The 18,707-nt window shown below is 47.4% G+C and overlaps 1 protein-coding gene and 1 pseudogene across 1 annotated transcript; one reads left to right on the top strand and one right to left on the bottom strand.

Moving 5' to 3' along the window:
* Positions 1–1,966: 1,966 nt before the first annotated feature.
* Positions 1,967–3,830, bottom strand: LOC105856700 (transcription initiation factor IIE subunit beta-like; annotated as a pseudogene).
* A 7,281-nt stretch (positions 3,831–11,111) lies between these two features.
* Positions 11,112–12,059, top strand: LOC105856702 (olfactory receptor 2V1). Its single transcript, XM_075998782.1, has one exon. The coding sequence runs from the start codon at positions 11,112–11,114 to the stop codon at positions 12,057–12,059; it is 948 nt and encodes a 315-aa protein (XP_075854897.1).
* The last annotated feature ends 6,648 nt before the right edge of the window (positions 12,060–18,707 follow it).

The raw sequence follows: 18,707 nt of genomic DNA, 5'->3' as shown, positions 1-18,707 counted from the left end.
GCTGCCCCTGTTAAAGTGTTCCCCCCCCCCCAGAAACAGTTACTGAGAAAGGCCCAGGCAAGAAGACCCCACCACCACAGCCTGCTCGGAGAAGCGAGCCCTGCCCTAACTGCAGCCAGCTGGGGCACTAGAGTAAAACCGCCCAGCTGTAAGAAAGAAGAAAGGGCCGGGGAAGAGCAGGCTCCCTCTTGTAGGACGGGAGAGATTGCACTCGCCTTCCAGACCCCACAGCTCCTCTGTGGGGCCCTCCTCATCCGCAGATCTTCAGTCTGGCCAGGGGTGAGGCCGGGGCTTTGGAACAGACTGAACTTGGACACGCCGGCATGGCCCAGCCTTGGGTAACTCTCCCAAACAGGTAAGGACCCCAGAGCCACATCCTCTGCTCTTCCTGAGTTTTCAGGGCCTCTGTTTCCCTCTCCTACCCCCATCTTCAGAGTGAAAGGTAAACTGCAGCCCCCTGTGTGTCCCACAGCTTCCCCGTCTGATGAGAGATCAAGTCTTCGCCGGCCCACCCCTTTCTGGGTTTCCCAAACCTTAACTTAAACTTTAGGTTCAACTTTTCCCTGGGATGCTCTGAGCTTTCAAACTATGGAACGTTCTGCCTTACCTCACCTAAAATTGTCTCTATGTTTGTGTGACCATGTATATGTAATATCCCCCCCCCCCAAAAAAAAATAGGTAAAGGAGCGCTAATTAATTGGCTTACATCAAATATTTCATTAAAAACAAAATAGAAGGTAGGCTGTAATCCTAGCACTCTGGGAGGCTGAGGCGGGCAGATTGATTGAGGTCAGGAGTTTGAAACCGGCTCTGAGCAAGAGCGAGACCCCCTTCTCTACTAAAAATAGAAATTAATTGGCCAACTAAAAACATATATAGAAAAAAATCAGCTGGGCATGGTGGTGCGTGCCTGTAGTCCCAGCTACTCGGGAGGCTGAGGCAGGAGGATCGCTTGAGCCCAGGAGTTTGAGGCTGCTGTGAGCGAGGCTGACGCCACAGCACTCACTCTAGCCCAGGCAACAGAGTGAGACTCAGTCTCAAAAGAAAAAAAGAAAAAAATTAGAAAGTAACTTGTGAGTAACAGAAAGAGATGTAAAGAGGCAATGAGTGTGGAAATATATTTTTGGTAAGAAAGGATCTTTTATGGAATTTTTTTTGGTCCTAGATGGTTATTTAGGAAATGGGAAAGTTAGGACAAAAAACCAGAAAGTTTTAGGCATGTTTGGTAGATGGTCTGTGCAGGTTGAAATAAAGTTTATAATGCGAAATCAAGAAGGAATTGAGTATGTGATAAAGTTTTCTTAAAATAATAATTTGGTTTTATAAATATCTGCCCCAAGGCTGTGTGGAATTTCTAAAGTTCTGGTAAGCCTTGGTATATATTAGCAATGATAATTACAAAGGCTAAATTATGTGTCACAAAAATAACCACATCTCCTTTACATCTGTAACCATGACTATTCTGGAATCTTCACCACCCGCAGATGGTGGGGGTTTTGCTCCGATTCTTCTTAAACAACGGTTTACAATCAACTGCAGTCCAAGAGTTACTTCTTTGGAAAATGTCATAGAGAGAACTAAAATTTTTATCTAAAACATTATTAATTCTCCTGCTTTGCTTTCCAAAGCCACTGAAGTGTAGTATTAAGTAACAGGGTTAGCTCCAGGGTTTAAACTATTCCACCTGGCCCAACCTATTCATCCTCTCTAGGCCTAAGGGCTATTACAAAAGAGACAGGCATATAAAAATGTAAAAACCCAATTTCAAGAGATAAAAATTAGTGAGTTCGTTTTGGTTCCCTGGCCTTTCTCCGCCACCCCCGCCTGGTGCCCACCTGGCAGTGAAACTCACTGGCCGGCTTCTTAAAGGGGCCGCAGCAATTACAGCCTAGACACTAGATTTTACTCAAGGATTTCCCAGGACAGGCTGGGTCCCCTTCAACCTTTTTTTTTTTTTTTTAACATCTTAAAAATCCTGCTACAATGATTTTATTATAAATACGTTCCTTTGGAATAAACAAATATTGCATTCAAGACTATCTGCAAACTTTTGCTCTAAAGTAATAAAAGAGGAAAAATGGAACCGGGCACCCTTCAGAAGTAGAAATAAATAGCAAGGACGCCTGGGAGCCACGCGAAACGCCTTTCTCCCAAGAAGTAACAGGAAGTTAGCGGAGAGCCACACACATCTCATTAGCCCATTCAATCAGAATAAGCTGTGAGCTCAGTAATTTGCACTTGTTCTGTAAACTGAGCTGCTCCTCTCCTCAGCCCTCGGAAGCAGGAGGGGAAGACAGTCAGTCTTCAGAGCCCAGGCATCGCCCAGAAGGATCTCGATTGTGTGTTCGGAACTCTTTGTTGGGGGGCAAATGGCGCCCTATTTGCCGGGAGTCACGTCAGAGTAACCCTTCAGCACTCCGGCCAAGTGCTTTCGTTGTGAGTCTTAAACCGTCGATTTTTCTGCGAAGCAGGCTTTTTCCTTCTCTGAATGGGGGCCACTTCCTTTGGTCCAGATTCCTGCATGGAAGAAGTACCCTGTCGCTTCAGATACTCTTCAATTTTCTCCTCGTCCATCGCATCCACAGTGACACTCCTCCACAGTCTCTGAAATTCTTCATCCACAGAAAACTGGCAGCTCTTATCGTTGAAGAAAAGTATTTTCTTCTTCTCAGGACGATTTACAAATAATACCTGGTCCCCTAAAGCCTTGGCAGCTTTCTGGGAACTGGGCAGTCCTTCTTCTGTGTCTTCTGAAAGAATCCCTCCTCATCCTCGATGGCCATGCTTATCTAAGAGCCTAAGTAGCGCCGCCTTGTCTGTCAAGTTGTGCTTGGGCTTGGAAGCAGAGTTCCCGTCTATCACTTCAACTTTGGGATTGCTGACTGATGCCTCAGTCATTAGCCACTGCTTCTGCTTGAGCCCAACATCTAAATGTTGTGTTTCATCCAAAATTTCTTCTCAAGTTAGACGATATGTATCTCCTCGCTGATGTCGCGTCTTCATGTAATTCACAATCTCAGCAAGAACGCCAGACTTATACCCAGAGCTCCTGACAGAGCTTTCAAGTTAAACGATCCATTGTTGTGATCAGAATGTTGTTCAGAGCCCGATGGCCCTCCATGTTCTACCTGTGCTTTCTTCTTCCTGGATGATGATGATGATGATTCAGAAGATACTGAACGTTCTTCTACTACAGGGGTGGAAAGGGCTCGTGTTTTTTTTTTTTTGTTTTTTTTTTTGTTTTTTTTTTGAGACAGAGTCTCACTTTGTTGCCCAGGCTAGAGTGAGTGCCGTGGCGTCAGCCTCGCTCACAGCAACCTCAATCTCCGGGGCTCAGCGATCCTCCTGCCTCAGCCTCCCGAGTAGCTGGGACTACAGGCATGCGCCACCATGCCCGGCTAAATTTTTGTATATATATTTTTAGTTGGTCAATTAATTTATTTCTATTTTTGGTAGAGACGTGGTCTCGCTCAGGCTGGTTTCGAACTCCTGACCTTGAACAATCCGCCCGCCTTGGCCTCCCAAAGTGCTAGGATAACAGGCGTGAGCCACCGCGCCCAGCCAGAGCTCGTGTTTTAAACAGCTCCCTTTCTCTCATCAGGCTTGGATCCATAATGCTGAGCAAGCAGGGCAGCCGAACGCGACCCCCGCCGCCTCTCTGAGCCTCTGCTTCCACGCTCGCCCAGCGCTGGCCCGCCAGGTCGGGGGTCTCGCACCCTTCAACCTTTTAAATCATTCTCTCACTACAGCTAAGCGTCTGGAAATCCTGTCCCAGAGTCGTCTTCAGACTCAAACCTGCAGGCCCCGGAGAACCTGCTTCCACCCACCGTGAGCTCCCCACAGGTCCAGCCCATCGTGGATACCGGGCTCCGGTAACGTGCTGGGGCACACATGGCTCCTGTCCTGCCTGGCGGGCACTCTGTGAATGCCGCCACAGCCCGGCTTATTACCAGGCGGGTCGGTCCTGTGCCCAAGATGCAGCCCTAATAATAATAGGCTTGCTTTCCACCCCCCACTCTGAGTGCCCTGCGACATCTCTATCTGCCTACAGCCCAAAAGTCCTCTCTACCTTCTCAAAACTATGAGCTCTTCTCACCATGCCTGATCTTAGACTCTTAACCAGGGCCCCTGGTGGCTCTACTTTCAGCTGTTATTTCCAAACCCCACATTCTCCACTATCTAGTAACATTCAGGCCCTAACTATTTCTCTCCAGCAAAACCCCATCCTGCCTCTATTCTAACTTCAACACCACCCGTTTTCAACCCCCTCCCCTTTTACTAAATGAACTCTACAGAAAGATCTCCACGCCCCTTCTCAGCTCCAAGCTGCAGAAGAAAGATCTCCGCCCATTTTCCCAACTTCTGAGTTCATTTTACACAAAAATTTAATTTCAACACAAAGGGGGAATGTTAGGGGCAGCCTTGAATCTCCCAATTTTCTTTCTTTTGAGACAGAGTCTCGCTTTGTTGCCCAGGCTAGAGTGAGTGCCCTGGCGTCAGCCTCGCTCACAGCAACCTCCAACTCCTGGCCTCAAGCAATCCTCCTGCCTCAGCCTCCCAAGTAGCTGGGACTACAGGCATTCGCCACCATGCCCGGCTAATTTTTTGAGTATATATATATATATATATATATATATTAGTTGGCCAATTAATTTCTTTCTATTTATAGTAGAGACGGGGTCTTGCTCTTGCTCAGGCTTTACTCAAACTCCTGACCTCAAGCGATCCTCCCAACTCAGCCTCCCAGAGAGCTAGGATTACAGGCGTGAGCCACCCCGCCCGGCTGAATCTCCCAATTTTCTAATACCGCATTTCCCCGAAGATAAGACCTACCCATAAAATCAGCCCTAGCAGGATTTCTAAGCATTTGCGTAATAGAAGCCCTACCCCCAAAATAAGCCCTAGTGCTGGGCGTGGCTAGGCAGCGCATCTGCACAACACATGCATTTTGTCACAGATCAGTAAAGAAGGCAAGTGGCCCTTTTCAACTGCCCCATCGCGACAGCTACTGTCCCAGAGGTGACCGGAAAGGTGCGGGCAGCCCCACCTACAAGGTCGGCTCCCTGTCGGTCCCGGCCACCCCGTGAATGCTGCAAGCTGAGGCTTTGAGGGGAAAATAACACATTCCCTAAAAAGAAGCCCTTCTTGAGGTGTCTTCTTGAGGAAAAACAAATGTAAGACCCTGTCTTATTTTCAAGGAAACACAGTAACAGCTAAAAATGAATCCTGAGCTCTCCCTGCCCTTTACTCTCTCTCTCCCAAACTAGCAGGCAACCTGCGGGGACTCTTTAACAAACACACAAAAGAGCCCAGGAGGGAAAAATGTAAATCTTTCTCTTTATGTTTGCAAGCTTTTAGAATTGTTTTACGGCCTCAAGGTGTTTTTTGTTTGTTTTTGAGACACTGTCTCGCTTTGTTGCCCAGGCTAGAGTGAGTGCCACATCAGCCCAGCTCAGAGCAACCTCAAACTCCTGGGCTCAAGCGATCCTCCTGCCTCAGCCTCCCGAGTAGCTGGGACTACAGGCATGCGCCACCATGCCCGGCTAACTTTTTCTACATATTTTTAGTTGGCCAATTAATTTCTTTCTATTTTTAGTAGAGACGGGGTCTCGCTCTTGCTCAGGCTGGTTTGGAACTCCTGACCTTGAGCGAACTGCCCGCCTCGGCCTCCCGGAGTGCTGGGATTATTACAGCAGCTGATCTAGAAGCTCTGAGTTGTAATCTTCTCTTCTGGAGAGGATTTGCTTGTCCTTTTGTTGGGCTGCTAGATTCACAGCAGATCACCTAAAACAGCGTGGGAGTGATCTGCCTGAAGCTGGGCTCAGTCTTTATGAGCATTTGTGTTTCTGATCAGTGATTACTCCTAAAGGCCGGGCGTGGTGGATCTAGCCTGTAATCCTAGCACTCTGGGAGGCCAAGGCGGGTGGATCACTCAAGGTCCGCCGTTGGAAACCAGCCTGAGCAAGAGCGAGACCCCATCTATACTAAAAACAGAAAGAAATTAATTGGCCAACTAATATATATAGAAAAAACTAGCCAGGCATGCCTGTAGTCCCAGCTACTTGGGAGGCTGAGGCAGGAGGATCGCTTGAGCTCAGGAGTTGGAGGTTGATGTGAGCTAGGCTGATAGCATGGCACTCTAGCCCGGGCAACAGAGTGAGACTCTGTCTCAAATAAATAAATAAATAAATACAACAATTACTCCTAAGTGTATAATTTCCCAGGGTCTTAATTGGAGGTTTGAGGTGTTTCTGAAGTCTCCGAACCCCAGTTTTTGTCTTCCAGGTGTATGAGACTACCAGAGGTTTCGCTGAGCCTCCAGCCATTAGGCCCTGGGCCGCTTATGAGCCAGCAAATGCCCCGAAGGTAAAAGCATCACAGGATGTCCAGCTCATTGCAAAACACTTTCCCTCAAGTCCTGGCTGTTTTGGTGTCTTTATGATGCCTTCAAAAGACATGGTTTTTGGATTTTATCCAATCTCTCTTTATGGAGTTGTTCGGACACAAACTAGTCCCCAGTGGCTGAGTTTTTTTTTTTAATTTAATTTTTATTTTTAATTGTGTAAAACATTTACCAAAATCCAACTATAAAATAAAGTACACTTGGGCTGGGCACGGTGGCTCACGCCTCTAATCCTGGCACTCTGGGAGGCCGAGCGGGGAGGATCGCTTGAGCTCAGGAGTTTGAGAACAGCCGGAGCAATAGCGAGACCCCGTCTCTACTAAGACTAGAAAAATTAGGCACTCATGGTGGTGTGCACCTGTAGTCCCAGCTACTCGGGAGGCTGAGGCAGGAGGATCGCTTGAGCCCAGGAGTGTGAGGTTGCTGTGAGCGAGGCTGACACCGGGGCACTCACTCTAGCCTGGGTAACAGAGTGAGACTCTGTCTCAAAAAGAAAAAAACAATCTATCCTTCCCCCAGGACACCCTGGAGAGTGCAGGCAGTGTTGTCCCCCGCCACACCGTGGAGGGAGGGGCCGCATGACAAATGTGGACACAGGACTGTCCACCGCAATCCACGAAGGGCAGGGGCCTGACAGAAATATCCGTGAGGGTTTGGGACCGCCAGGCTCTGGTGAGTATGGGTCTCCCCCTCCCCAGCTAGGCTACCAACCCCTGGGGCCAAGGCTGTGTCCAGAGCCCACCTTGACTCAAGCGCAGCACCTCGCCCGCGGCTCTGCATTTTGCAGCCGCCGGTGGGTGTAGGGGACAGGTGAAGGACAGGTGTGGCTTGTGGGGTGCAGGGAGGGCCAGGGGGGCAGCCACGGGCAGAGACCCCGTGGGGGCCTGGGGGTCACTGGAGAAGCGTGACATGGGGGCAGGGCAAGGTGCACTCCTGTATCCCTGCGTCCTTCTTCCCCAGCTGGGCTCCCTCCCCAGTCCCCACCTGCCCCGCCCTGCTCCTCCCAGCCTCCCTCCTTGGGCCTCTTTAATTGAAGGCTTGGGAACTCCTGTTTAGGGACTGGCGTCTGCAGCCCCCTGGGAGCTGCCGGCCTCACCCTCCTCACTGTCCGGGTTAAGTACCCAGTTAAGTACCCAGTACCCGCGTGGGAGGCGGCTCTGCAGCCTGAGCCAGAGGCAGGCGTGCGGGAGGCAGGTGGCCTCCGTGGCGGGCCACGCACAGCCACTGGGGGGGTCCCCACTCACCACCACCTACTCCCTGTGCCTGTGTGTCCTCCTCCCTCTGAGACGGGCTGCCGTGGTCTGCACCCCGCCGCGGCACTAGCGGGGTCCTGGGCATCCACAGCCTCGTGAGGGTCCTTGGGGGCTCCTCACGCTCCCACCAGTGACAGGAACTCAGGAAGGTGAGCGAGGGTCTCTCCTCCTTGCAGTTCCTGCTGCAGGTTGTCGCTGGGCTCCTCCTGTCTGTGTCTTCATCAGCATTTCCTCTTCCTCCCCGTTGTCTGCCCCCAGCAGGGTTCTGTTGAGTTTTTTCTTCTTGGGGTAGTAGGGGGTTCACCTGCTGGTGCTGTGGCTGTCCCCACTCCGCCTGAGAGCCTCCCGGGAGGTGGTCAGAGGGACCGCTGGGAAGCCCGGGCAGGGGGGCGGCAGACAGCACGGGTCTGGGTGGCAGGAGGGTCTGCTGGTGCAAGTGCCTTGCATTGCATTTCCCACGACGGTCCCGCAGTGCTGTGTGGCAGACAGACCGCGGTGGGAGCGCAAGGGCAGATGGGGGCCAGGCCCCTCTGGGCCACCGTCACCACCAGCAATCCAGACGGGGCGCGGGTGGCAGTGGGCAGGCGTGAGTCCTGGTCAGAGGTGGGTATATTTTGAGAGAAGAGCCAGCAGGGGGTTCTGGTGGTTGGGATACGTGTGAGAGAGGAGAGGGGTCTGGGTGACCCAGGTGTGGTGGCCTGGGAAACCGGACGGACCTACTAATCACAGCCGAGCTGCCAAGGAGGCGAGGGGACAGCGAGTGTGTCTCCAGGGGAGACCAAGAAGCCCGTTTGGCCACTTTAACGCAACTAGTCCATGAGACATGTCGGGGGAGACGTCGAATATGAGGGGATGGAAGCATCTGGTGCAAGGCAGCCGTCCAGGATGGCCGTCATTGACCGGGCTGGTGGCACTGCAGCACAGGAGGGTCAGTGGGGGCGGCCTGGGGGAGCCTGTCCTCGGAGGTTGCGTGCCTGTGTGTGTGTGTCTGTGTGTGTCTGTGTGTGCGCCTGTGTGTGTGTCTGTGTATCTCTGTGTGTCTGTGTATCTGTGTGTATCTGTGTGTGTCTGTGTGTGTCTGTGTGTCTGTGTGTGTGTCTGTGTATCTATGTGTGTCTGTGTATCTGTGTGTGCTTGTGTGTGTGTCTGTGTATCTGTGTGTGTCTCTGTGTGTGTCTGTGTATCTATGTGTGTCTGTGTATCTGTGTGTGTCTCTGTGTGTGTCTGTGTATCTATGTGTGTCTGTGTATCTGTGTGTGTCTCTGTGTGTGTCTGTGTATCTATGTGTGTCTGTGTATCTGTGTGTGTCTCTGTGTGTGTCTGTGTATCTCTGTGTGTCTCTGTGTGTGTCTGTGTATCTATGTGTGTCTGTATCTGTGTGTGCTTGTGTGTGTGTCTGTGTATCTATGTGTGTCTGTGTATCTGTGTGTGCTTGTGTGTGTGTCTGTGTATCTATGTGTGTCTGTGTATCTGTGTGTGCTTGTGTGTGTGTCTGTGTATCTGTGTGTGTGTCTGTGTATCTCTGTGTGTGTCTGTGTATCTGTGTGTGCTTGTGTGTGTGTCTGTGTATCTGTGTGTGTGTCTGTGTATTTCTGTGTGTGTCTGTGTATCTGTGTGTGCTTGTGTGTGTCTCTGTGTGTCTGTGTGTGTCTCTGTGTGTGTCTGTGTGTGTCTGTGTGTGTGTCTCTGTGTGTCTGTGTGTGCACCTGTATGTGTGTTTGTGTATGTGTGTGTCTTTGTGTGTGTGTCTGTGTGTCTCTGTGTGTGTCTGTGTATCTGTGTGTGCCTATGTGTGTGTGCCTGTGTTTGTGTGTCTTTGTATGTGTGTGTATGTCTGTGTGTGTATGTCTGTGTGTGTATGTGTGTGTATGTCTGTGTGTGTGCCTGTGTGTGTGTGTGTGTGTGCATATGCGAGAGAGAGAGGGAGAGAGATAGGCTTTGCTGGCCACACGAAGGGTCTCGGCTTTATTTGGAGTAGTTCGGTGCGTCACTGGCCCTCGCCAGGAGTCACATCATGGGACCTGCGTCTCAGCAGAGCCACTGGAAATGCTACGAGAATAGACCCAAGGGCAGGAGGACAGGAGCCAGGAGCCCAGGTCGGAGGTTATAACGATCCAGCTGGGAGAGGATGGTGGCTTGGGCCAGGGCAGTTGTGGTGGGTGGGGGTGGTAATAGCTAATTAAATCCTGAGAAACCGTGAATGTGGAACCAAGAGGCTTGTCTGATGGTTTGGACCTAGGGAATAAAAAAAAAAAAAAAGAGGCATTCAAAATGGTTCCAGATTTTTGACCTAAACAAGATAAAGACTACCACATCTCAAGTCTCCATTACCTTCCCTCCTTGTAACAAATATAAATACTCGCCCGGGCATGAAAGAGCCCGAGTCCTGTTAGAGGTAGTTTACCGAGTCCATGTGAACCCAGCTAAGGCGAGTCACACGGCACAGCCAAGACTCTGCTGGAGAGGACTGTCCGACAGTCCTGTGGCACCTAGAATAATCCCATTTCCACTCTTCTTGGTATGGATACACACAAATATAGACATGTAGCGCAATTCATGAGCTAGCAGAGATCCTGTCGTCTGTTATGGGAGTTTGAAAGAATGTCCCCTTGTATGCTCCGGAGCATATGTTATTGAACTCCAATGAATTACAAAAGATGTATTTGGGGCCGGGCGCAGTGGCTCACACCTGTAATCCCAGCACTCTAGCACTCTGGAAAGCGGAGGCGGGCGAATCGTTTGAGCTCAGGAGTTCGAGACCAGCCTGAGCAAGAGTGAGATCCTGTCTCTACTAAAAATAGAAACAAATGAACTGGCCAACTAAAAATATATAGAAAAAAATTAGCCGGGCATGGTGGCACGTGCCTGTAGTCCCAGCTACTAGGGAGGCTGAGGCAGGAGGATCGCTTGAGCCCAGGAGTTTGAGGTTGCTGTGAGCGAGGCTGACGCCACGGCACTCTAGCCAGGGCAATAAGAGTGAGACTCTGTCTCAAAAAAAAGAAAAAAAAGAGATATATTTGGCTAGGCACGGTGGCTCACACCTGTAATCCTAGCACTCTGAGAGGCTGAGACGGGCGATTGCTCAAGGTCAGGAGTTCGAAACCAGCCTGAGCAAGAGTGAGACCCCATCTCTACTATAAATAGAAATTAATTGGCCAACTATTATATAGAGAAAAAAAAATTAGCTGGGCATGGTGGCGCATGCCTGTAGTCCCAGCTACTCGGGAGGCTGAGGCAGGAGGATTGCTTGAGCCAGGAGTTGGAGGTTGCTGTGAGCGAGGCTGACGCCACGGCACTCACTCTAGCCTGGGCAACACAAAGCGAGACTCTGTCTCAAAAAAAAAAAAAAAAAAAAAAAAAATCTGACTGAAGAAGAAGGATTCAGAGATCAATAGAGACACGTCACTCCAAAATATTTCTGTTCGCGTTTTCAGGTGACTGTGAGCGACTGAGCCATGGGCACGTGGTTGAACCAGTCATCCACGGATGGCTTCATTCTCCTGGGCATCTTCTCCCACAGCCCAACTGATCTTGTCCTCTTTCTTTCCATTATGGCGGTCTTCACCACGGCCCTCTGTGGAAATGTCCTCCTCGTCTTCCTCATCTGCGTCGATCCCCGGCTCCACACGCCCATGTACTTCTTCCTCAGCCAGCTCTCCCTCATGGACCTCATGCTGGTCTGCAGCGTTGTGCCGAAGATGGCGGCCAACTTCCTGTCTGGCAGGAAGTCCATCTCCTTTGCGGGTTGTGGCACACAGGTGGGCTTCTTTGTCTCCCTCGTGGGCTCTGAGGGGCTCTTGCTGGGGCTTATGGCTTACGACCGCTATGTGGCCATCAGCCGCCCACTTCACTACCCCGTCCTCATGACTCAGAGGGTCTGTGCCCAGATTGCTGGGAGCTCCTGGGCTTTCGGGATACTAGATGGAATGATTCAGATGGCGGCCGCCATGACCTTCCCCTACTGCGGCTCGAGGGACGTGGACCACTTCTTCTGTGAGGTGCCAGCTCTGCTGAAGCTGGCCTGTGCGGACACTTCCCTCTTCGACACCCTGCTCTTTGCGTGCTGTGTCTTCATGCTGCTCCTTCCCTTCTCCATCATCGTGGCCTCCTATGCTCGCATCCTGGGGACCGTGCTCAGGATGCATTCTGTTCAGGCCCGCAAGAAGGCTCTGGCCACCTGTTCCTCCCACCTGACAGCTGTCTCCCTCTTCTATGGGGCAGCCATGTTCATCTACCTGAGGCCTAGGAGCTACCGGGTCCCTGGCCATGACAAGGTGGTCTCTGTCTTCTACACGGTCCTCACGCCGATGCTCAACCCCCTCATTTACAGCCTGAGGAACCGGGAGGTGGCGGGGGCACTGAGGAAGGGGCTGGGGCGCTGCAGGGTGGGCGGCCGGCACTGAACCCTAGGGCGCCAGTGCCTGGCCCTGCCAGCTCTTGGGTGTGTGATGTAGGTAAGTCACTGGCCTTTTGTGAGTGCCTGTTTCCATTCACCTGTGGATGGTCATTAGGGTTATTTATAGTTTCCAGCCATTGCAAGTAAAGCCATTATGAATATTCTCATTCAATAAAAATGAGAATCATGAAATAGGTCCTACCTCTCTGGGATTTTTGCCAAGATCACAACATGTAAAAGGGAAGCCCCACGAAGAAGCAATGCATTGCTATCATAGCCATCGCTGATTATTCATAGCATCCTTGGACTACATTTACTCTATTTCCTAATTCTTCTTGGTAATAGCTGTCTCTCATTGAATGCTCACTAAGTTCTGGGCACTGTCCTGTTCCCTTTACGTATCTTCTATATTATTTAATTGATGACTCTGGCTAATAAATATGGATGTCTTAAATGGAAGCATTCTGGAAATTGAGTCTCTGTAGTTTTTTTTTTTTTTTTTTTTTTTTTTTTTTTTTTTGAGACAGAGTCTCGCTTTGTTGTCCAGGCTAGAGTGAGTGCCGTGGCGTCAGCCTAGCTCACAGCAACCTCAAACTCCTGGGCTCGAGCGATCCTTCTGCCTCAGTCTCCCGAGTAGCTGGGACTACAGGCATGCGCCACCATGCCCGGCTAATTTTTTATATATATATCAGTTGGCCAATTAATTTCTTTCTATTTGTAGTAGAGACGGGGTCTCGCTCTTGCTCAGGCTGGTTTTGAACTCCTGACCTTGAGCAATCCGCCCGCCTCGGCCTCCCAAGAGCTAGGATTACAGGCGTGAGCCACAGTGCCCGGCCTTATAAAACCTTTTTGAAGAAATAAAACCATATCTCTGCAGTTTGTAAGTTACCCTGTCAGGTAAAATCTTGTTTATTTATTACCAGCACCTGATCCTGTGCCTTATAAACAGCAGCTGCTCAGTAAAACATTTGTTGAATGAATGCAAGAAGGAAGCAACAAATGAGGTCACATATATGAGAGCATTTTTAAAGCACGGTTCACAAACCAAATATGCTGTAGCAGCTGAGATTCATTTCAGTACTTCAAGTTCTGCAACTGTAAAACTATATCTTTCTTGGAGGATGAATACTAGAACCGAAACAAAGACAGAAACCGAGCCATTATTTTATAACTTATATATCAGTCAGGGTCCAGTAGGGAATAAAACCACATCAGTTATTTTAACAGAGAAAATGTAATGTAGGGAATTGCTGGTCAGGTGTGGTGGCTGATGCCTGTAATCTCAGCATTTAGGGAGGGCAAGGGGGAAGGACTGCTTGAGCTCAGGAGTTCGACCAAGAGCGAGACCCTGTCTCTACTATAAATAGAAAGAAATTAGCCAAACAACTAAAAATAGAAAAAATTAGCCAGGCACAGTGGCTTGTGCCTATAGTCCCAGCTACTCAGGAGGCTGAGGGAGGAGGATTGCTTGAGCCCAGGAGTTTGAGGTTGCTGTGAGCTAGGCTGATGCCACAGCACTCTAGCCCAGGCAATAGAGTGAGACTCTGTCTCAAAAAAAGAAAAAAAGGCCGGGCATGGTGGCTCACGCCTGTAATCCTAGCACTCTGGGAGGCTGAGGCGGGTGGATTGCTCGTGGTCAGGAGTTCAAAACCAGCCTGAGCAAGAGCGAGACCCCGTCCCTACTATCAATAGAAAGAAATTAATTGGCCAACTAATATATATAGAAAAAAATAGCCGGGCATGGTGGCGCATGCCTGTAGTCCCAGCTACTCGGGAGGCTGAGGCAGGAGGATTGCTTGAGCCCAGGAGTCTGAGGTTGCTGTGAGCCAGGCTGACGCCACGGCACTCACTCTAGCCTGGGCAACAAAGCGAGACTCTGTCTCAAAAAAAAAAAAAGAAAGAAAAAAAAAATGAGAAAAAATCCAATTCTTATTTCAGTCAAATAACCAAGCAGGCTCCTAGTCGGAATTTAGCCACTGGCACTTAACATTAATCACTATGCATATCAGTAAGTTCATAGTTATATCATTTCCTCCTTGATCTAACACTCTTAGAATGAATGCCTTCCTGTGATATTCCCCCCCCCCTTTTTTTTTTTTGCAAGCATAGATTAGCAAAATCTTGTGATCCTTTTTGAAATATTAGCTGTTTTCTCCTGGGACAGATTTTGTACTTGTCTCTTTGGAGCATACTTAGATCCAACACTAGCTAAGAATCCAGAGGCAACAAAGAAATGGTTTGGGTAGCCCTGGATTAGAACAGGCATCCTTTTATTAATACACGGCAACTGCTCTAGGTGAGCTTGTCACAGGGTCAACTCAAAAGTTTCAATTCTTTCTTATATTCATCTACATAAAGTCTGCCTTGGTCCCTTGTCCCTTTTTTATTGAGGTGAAATTCATGTAACATAAAATTAACTTACCTAGGCCGGGCGTGGTGGCTCACGCCTGTAATCCTAGCACTCTGGGAGGCCGAGGCAGGCGGATTGCTCAAGGTCAGAAGTTCGAAACCAGCCTGAGCAAGAGCGAGACCTCGTCTCTACTATAAATAAAAAAGAAATTAGTTGGCCAACTAATATACATAGAAAAAATTAGCCGGGCATGGTGGCGCATGCCTGTAGTCCCAGCTACTCAGGAGACTGAGGCAGGAGGATCACTTGAGCCCAGGAGTTTGAGGTTGCTGTGAGCTACGTTGACGCCATGGCACTCACTCTAGCCTAGGCAACAAAGTGAGACTCTGTGTCAAAAAAAAAAAAAAAAAATTAACTTACCTAAAATGAACATTTCAGTGACATTTATACCTTCACAATGATGTGCAATCACCACCTCGCTTCCAAAACTTTTCTATTGCCCCAAAAGGAAACCCCGTGGCCGTTAGGCAGTGACTCCCTGTTCTCTAATTCCTTCAGCCTTTGGCAACCCCAGTCTGCTTTCTGTCTCTATGGATTTTCCTATTTTGGATATTTTATATGAATGGAATTATATAATATGTGACCTCTTGTATCTGGCTTTTTTCCCTTAAAATAATTTTTTCAAGGCTGGGCACTGTGGCTCACGCCTGTAATCCTAGCTCTTGGGAGGCCGAGGCGGGCGGATTGCTCAAGGTCAGGAGTTCGAAACCAGCCTGAGCAAGAGCGAGACCCCGTCTCTACTACGAATAGAAAGAAATTAATTGGCCAACTGATATATATATAAAAAATTAGCCGGGCATGGTGGTGCATGCCTGTAGTCCCAGCTACCCGGGAGGCTGAGGCAGAAGGATCACTCGAGCCCAGGAGTTTGAGGTTGCTGTGAGCGAGGCTGACGCCACGGCACTCACTCTAGCCTGGGCAACAAAGCGAGACTCTGTCTCAAAAAAAAAAAAATAATAATAATAATAATTTTTTCAAGGTTCGTTACATCGTAGCATGTGTCAGTACCTCATTCCTTTTATGGCTGAATAATATTCCATCACATGTGTATAACACAATTTAGTTACCCATTCGTATGTTGATATTGGGTTGTTTCCACCTTTTGGCTCTTGTGATTAATGTTTCTATCTGTTTGTTTGTTTTTTTGAGACAGAGTCTCGCTCTGTTGCCCAGGCTAGAGTGCCGTGGCACTCAGCCTCCGGAGTAGCTGGAACTACAGGCATGCGCCACTGTGCCCGGCTAATTTTCTTTTTCTATATATTTTTAGTTGGTTTGCATTTCCCTGGTGACTAATGATGGTGAGCATCTTTTCATGTACCTGTTGGCCCACTTGTATATTTTTGTTGGAGAAATGTTTATTCGAGTCCTTTAACCATTTTAAAATTGGATTTTTGTCCTTTTCATGAGTTGTGGGAGAGTTCTTTTTTTTATTTTTTATTTTTTTTTTAATTTATAATTTTTTTCTTTTTTCGTGTACCACTGTCTTGAGAGAGAGTTCTTTATATAGTCTGGATGCTATTCCTTTATCAGATATGTGATGTGCAAACATTTTCCCCCATTCTGTGGGTCATCTTTTTATTTTTTTGAACAGTGTCTTTTGATGCACAAAAGTTTTAAAATTTTTATGAAGTCCAATTTATCTATTTTTCCCTTGCTTTTGCTTTTGATGTCATAACTAAGTATCCACTGTCAAAGGCAAGGTCATGAAGATTGATCTATGTTTTTCTTCTAAGATTCTTATGTTTAATTCATTGAATCATGTTGAGTTAACTGTTGTAAATGGTACGAGGTAAAGGCTCAGCTTTATTATTTTTGCACCTGGATATTCAGCTGTCCCAGCATTTGTTGAAAAGACAGCCGTTTTCCCAGTGAGAGGTCTTAGCATTGCTGTCAAAAATAAATGGGTTACAGATGCATGGGTTTATCTCTAGATTCTAAACTCTATTTCATAGTTCAATATATCTATCCATATGCTATCACCACATTGTTTTGATTACTGTACCTTTGTAGCAAGTTTTTTTTTTTTTTTTGAGACAGAGTCTCACTTTGTTGCCCAGGCTAGAGTGAGTGCCGTGGCGTCAGCCTAGCTCACAGCAACCTCAAACTCCTGGCTCAAGCAATCCTCCTGCCACAGCCTCCCAAGTAGCTGGGACTACAGGCATTCGCCACCATGCCCGGCTAATTTTTGTATATATATATTAGTTGGCCAATTAATTTCTTTCTATTTATAGTAGAGACGGGGTCTCGCTCTTGCTCAGGCTGGTTTCGAACTCCTGACCTTGAGCAATCCTCCCGCCTCGGCCTCCCAGAGAGCTAGGATTACAAGCGTGAGCCACAGCGCCCGGCCCTGTAGCAAGTTTTGAAATCGGGAAGTGTGGAGTCTTCCAATTTGGTTCTTCCTTTTTGATATCGTTTTGGCTATTTGAACTTCCTTGCAATTTTATATGAATCTGAAGATTGCTTTTCTGTTTCTGCAAAAAAGGCCATTGAAATTTTGATAACAATTGCATTTCACCTGTATATTACTTTGGGTAGTTTTGCCATCTTAACAATATGAAATCTCCCAATTTCTGAACACTGGATGTTTTTCCATCTATTTAGATCTTTAATTTCTTTCAGCAGTGTTTTGTAGTCTTCAGTGTACAAGTTTTTCGCCTCCTTGGTAAAGTTCTCTTTTTAGGTGTTTTATTCTTTTGTCTGCTTTTATAAATGGAATTATTCTCTTAATATCCCTTTTAAATTGTTCTCTTAATATCCCTTTTGAATTATTCTCTTAATATCCCTTTTGAATTGCTGGTGTATAGAATTATGATTGATTTTTTAATGTTATTCTTTTTAATTGACAAATCCTATTTGTATACATTTGTGGGGTACAATGTGATATTCTGATACATGTACACAATGTGGAATGATTAAATCAAGCTAATTAACATGTCCGTCACTTCACTTACCTATCATTTTTTATGGTGAGACATTTGAAATTTACTCTCTTAGTTAATTTGAGATGCACAATACATTTTTATGGACTCTGCTCACCCTGCTGTGCAATACAAGTCGAAACTTATTGCTTCTGTCTACCTGAAACTTCGTACCCTTTGCCTGACAACTCCCCATTCTCTTCTTCCTGCCCTTCCCCAGCCTCTGGTAACCCTCATTCTACTATCTATTTCTATGAGTTTGACTTTTTTAGATTTGAAATATAAGTGAGATTGTATAGTATTTGTCTTTCTGGGCTTGGTTTATTTCACTTAGCAAAGGTTCATCCATGTCATCACAAATAACAGAATTCCTTTCTTATTTCTTTTTTTTTTTTTGAGACAGAGTCTCACTCTGTCGCCCAGGCTAGAGTGAGTGCCGTGGCGTCAGCCTCGCTCACAGCAACCTCAAACTCCTGGGCTCAAGCAATCCCCCTGCCTCAGCCTCCGGAGTAGCTGGGACTACAGGCACGTGCCACCATGCCCAGCTAATTTTTTCTATATATATATTAGTTAGCCAATTAATTTCTTTCTATTTATAGTAGAGATGGGGGTCTCGCTCTTCTTGCTCAGGCTGGTTTCAAACTCCTGACCTCGAGCAATCCGCCCTCCTCGGCCTCCCAGAGTGCTGGGATTACAGGTGTGAGCCACCGCGCCTGGCCAGAATTCCCTTCTTTATAAAAGGCTAATTAGTATTCCATTGTGCAGATATATCACTTTTTTTTATCCATTCATCTGTTGTTGGGCACTTAGATTGATTGCTTCCACATCTTGGCCATTGTGAACAGTGCTGCAGTAAACCTGAGTGCGGATATTCCCTTAACATATTGATTTCCATTTCTTTGAGTATATACCCAGAAGTGGGATTGCTGAATCATATGGCAAGGTTTTTTTTTTTTTTAATAATTTTAAATTTTATTTCTATTTATATATTTATTTTTTCTCTAAAGGGAGTTGATACAGTTGTGTGCGAGTTTTTAGTTTTTATTTTGAGGAGTCTCCTTACACTTTTCCATAATGGCTATACTAATTTACATTTCCACAAACAATGTACAAGAGTTCTCTTTTCTCCATATTTTCATTGATATTTTAATCTTTTTTAATAAAAGCCATTCTAAAATATATAAGGTGATATTTTATTGTGGTTTTAATTTGCATTTCGCTAATGATTAGTGATATTGAGGATTTTTTTTTCAGGGGGTCCTCAAACTTTTTAAACAGGGGCCAGTTCACTGTCCCTCAGGCCGTTGGAGAGTGTGGGGCACATTCC

Source organism: Microcebus murinus, chromosome 30, assembly GCF_040939455.1.
Source record: "Microcebus murinus isolate Inina chromosome 30, M.murinus_Inina_mat1.0, whole genome shotgun sequence".
Lineage (NCBI taxonomy): Eukaryota > Metazoa > Chordata > Mammalia > Primates > Cheirogaleidae > Microcebus > Microcebus murinus.
This window is presented reverse-complemented; position numbering and strand designations above follow the sequence as displayed.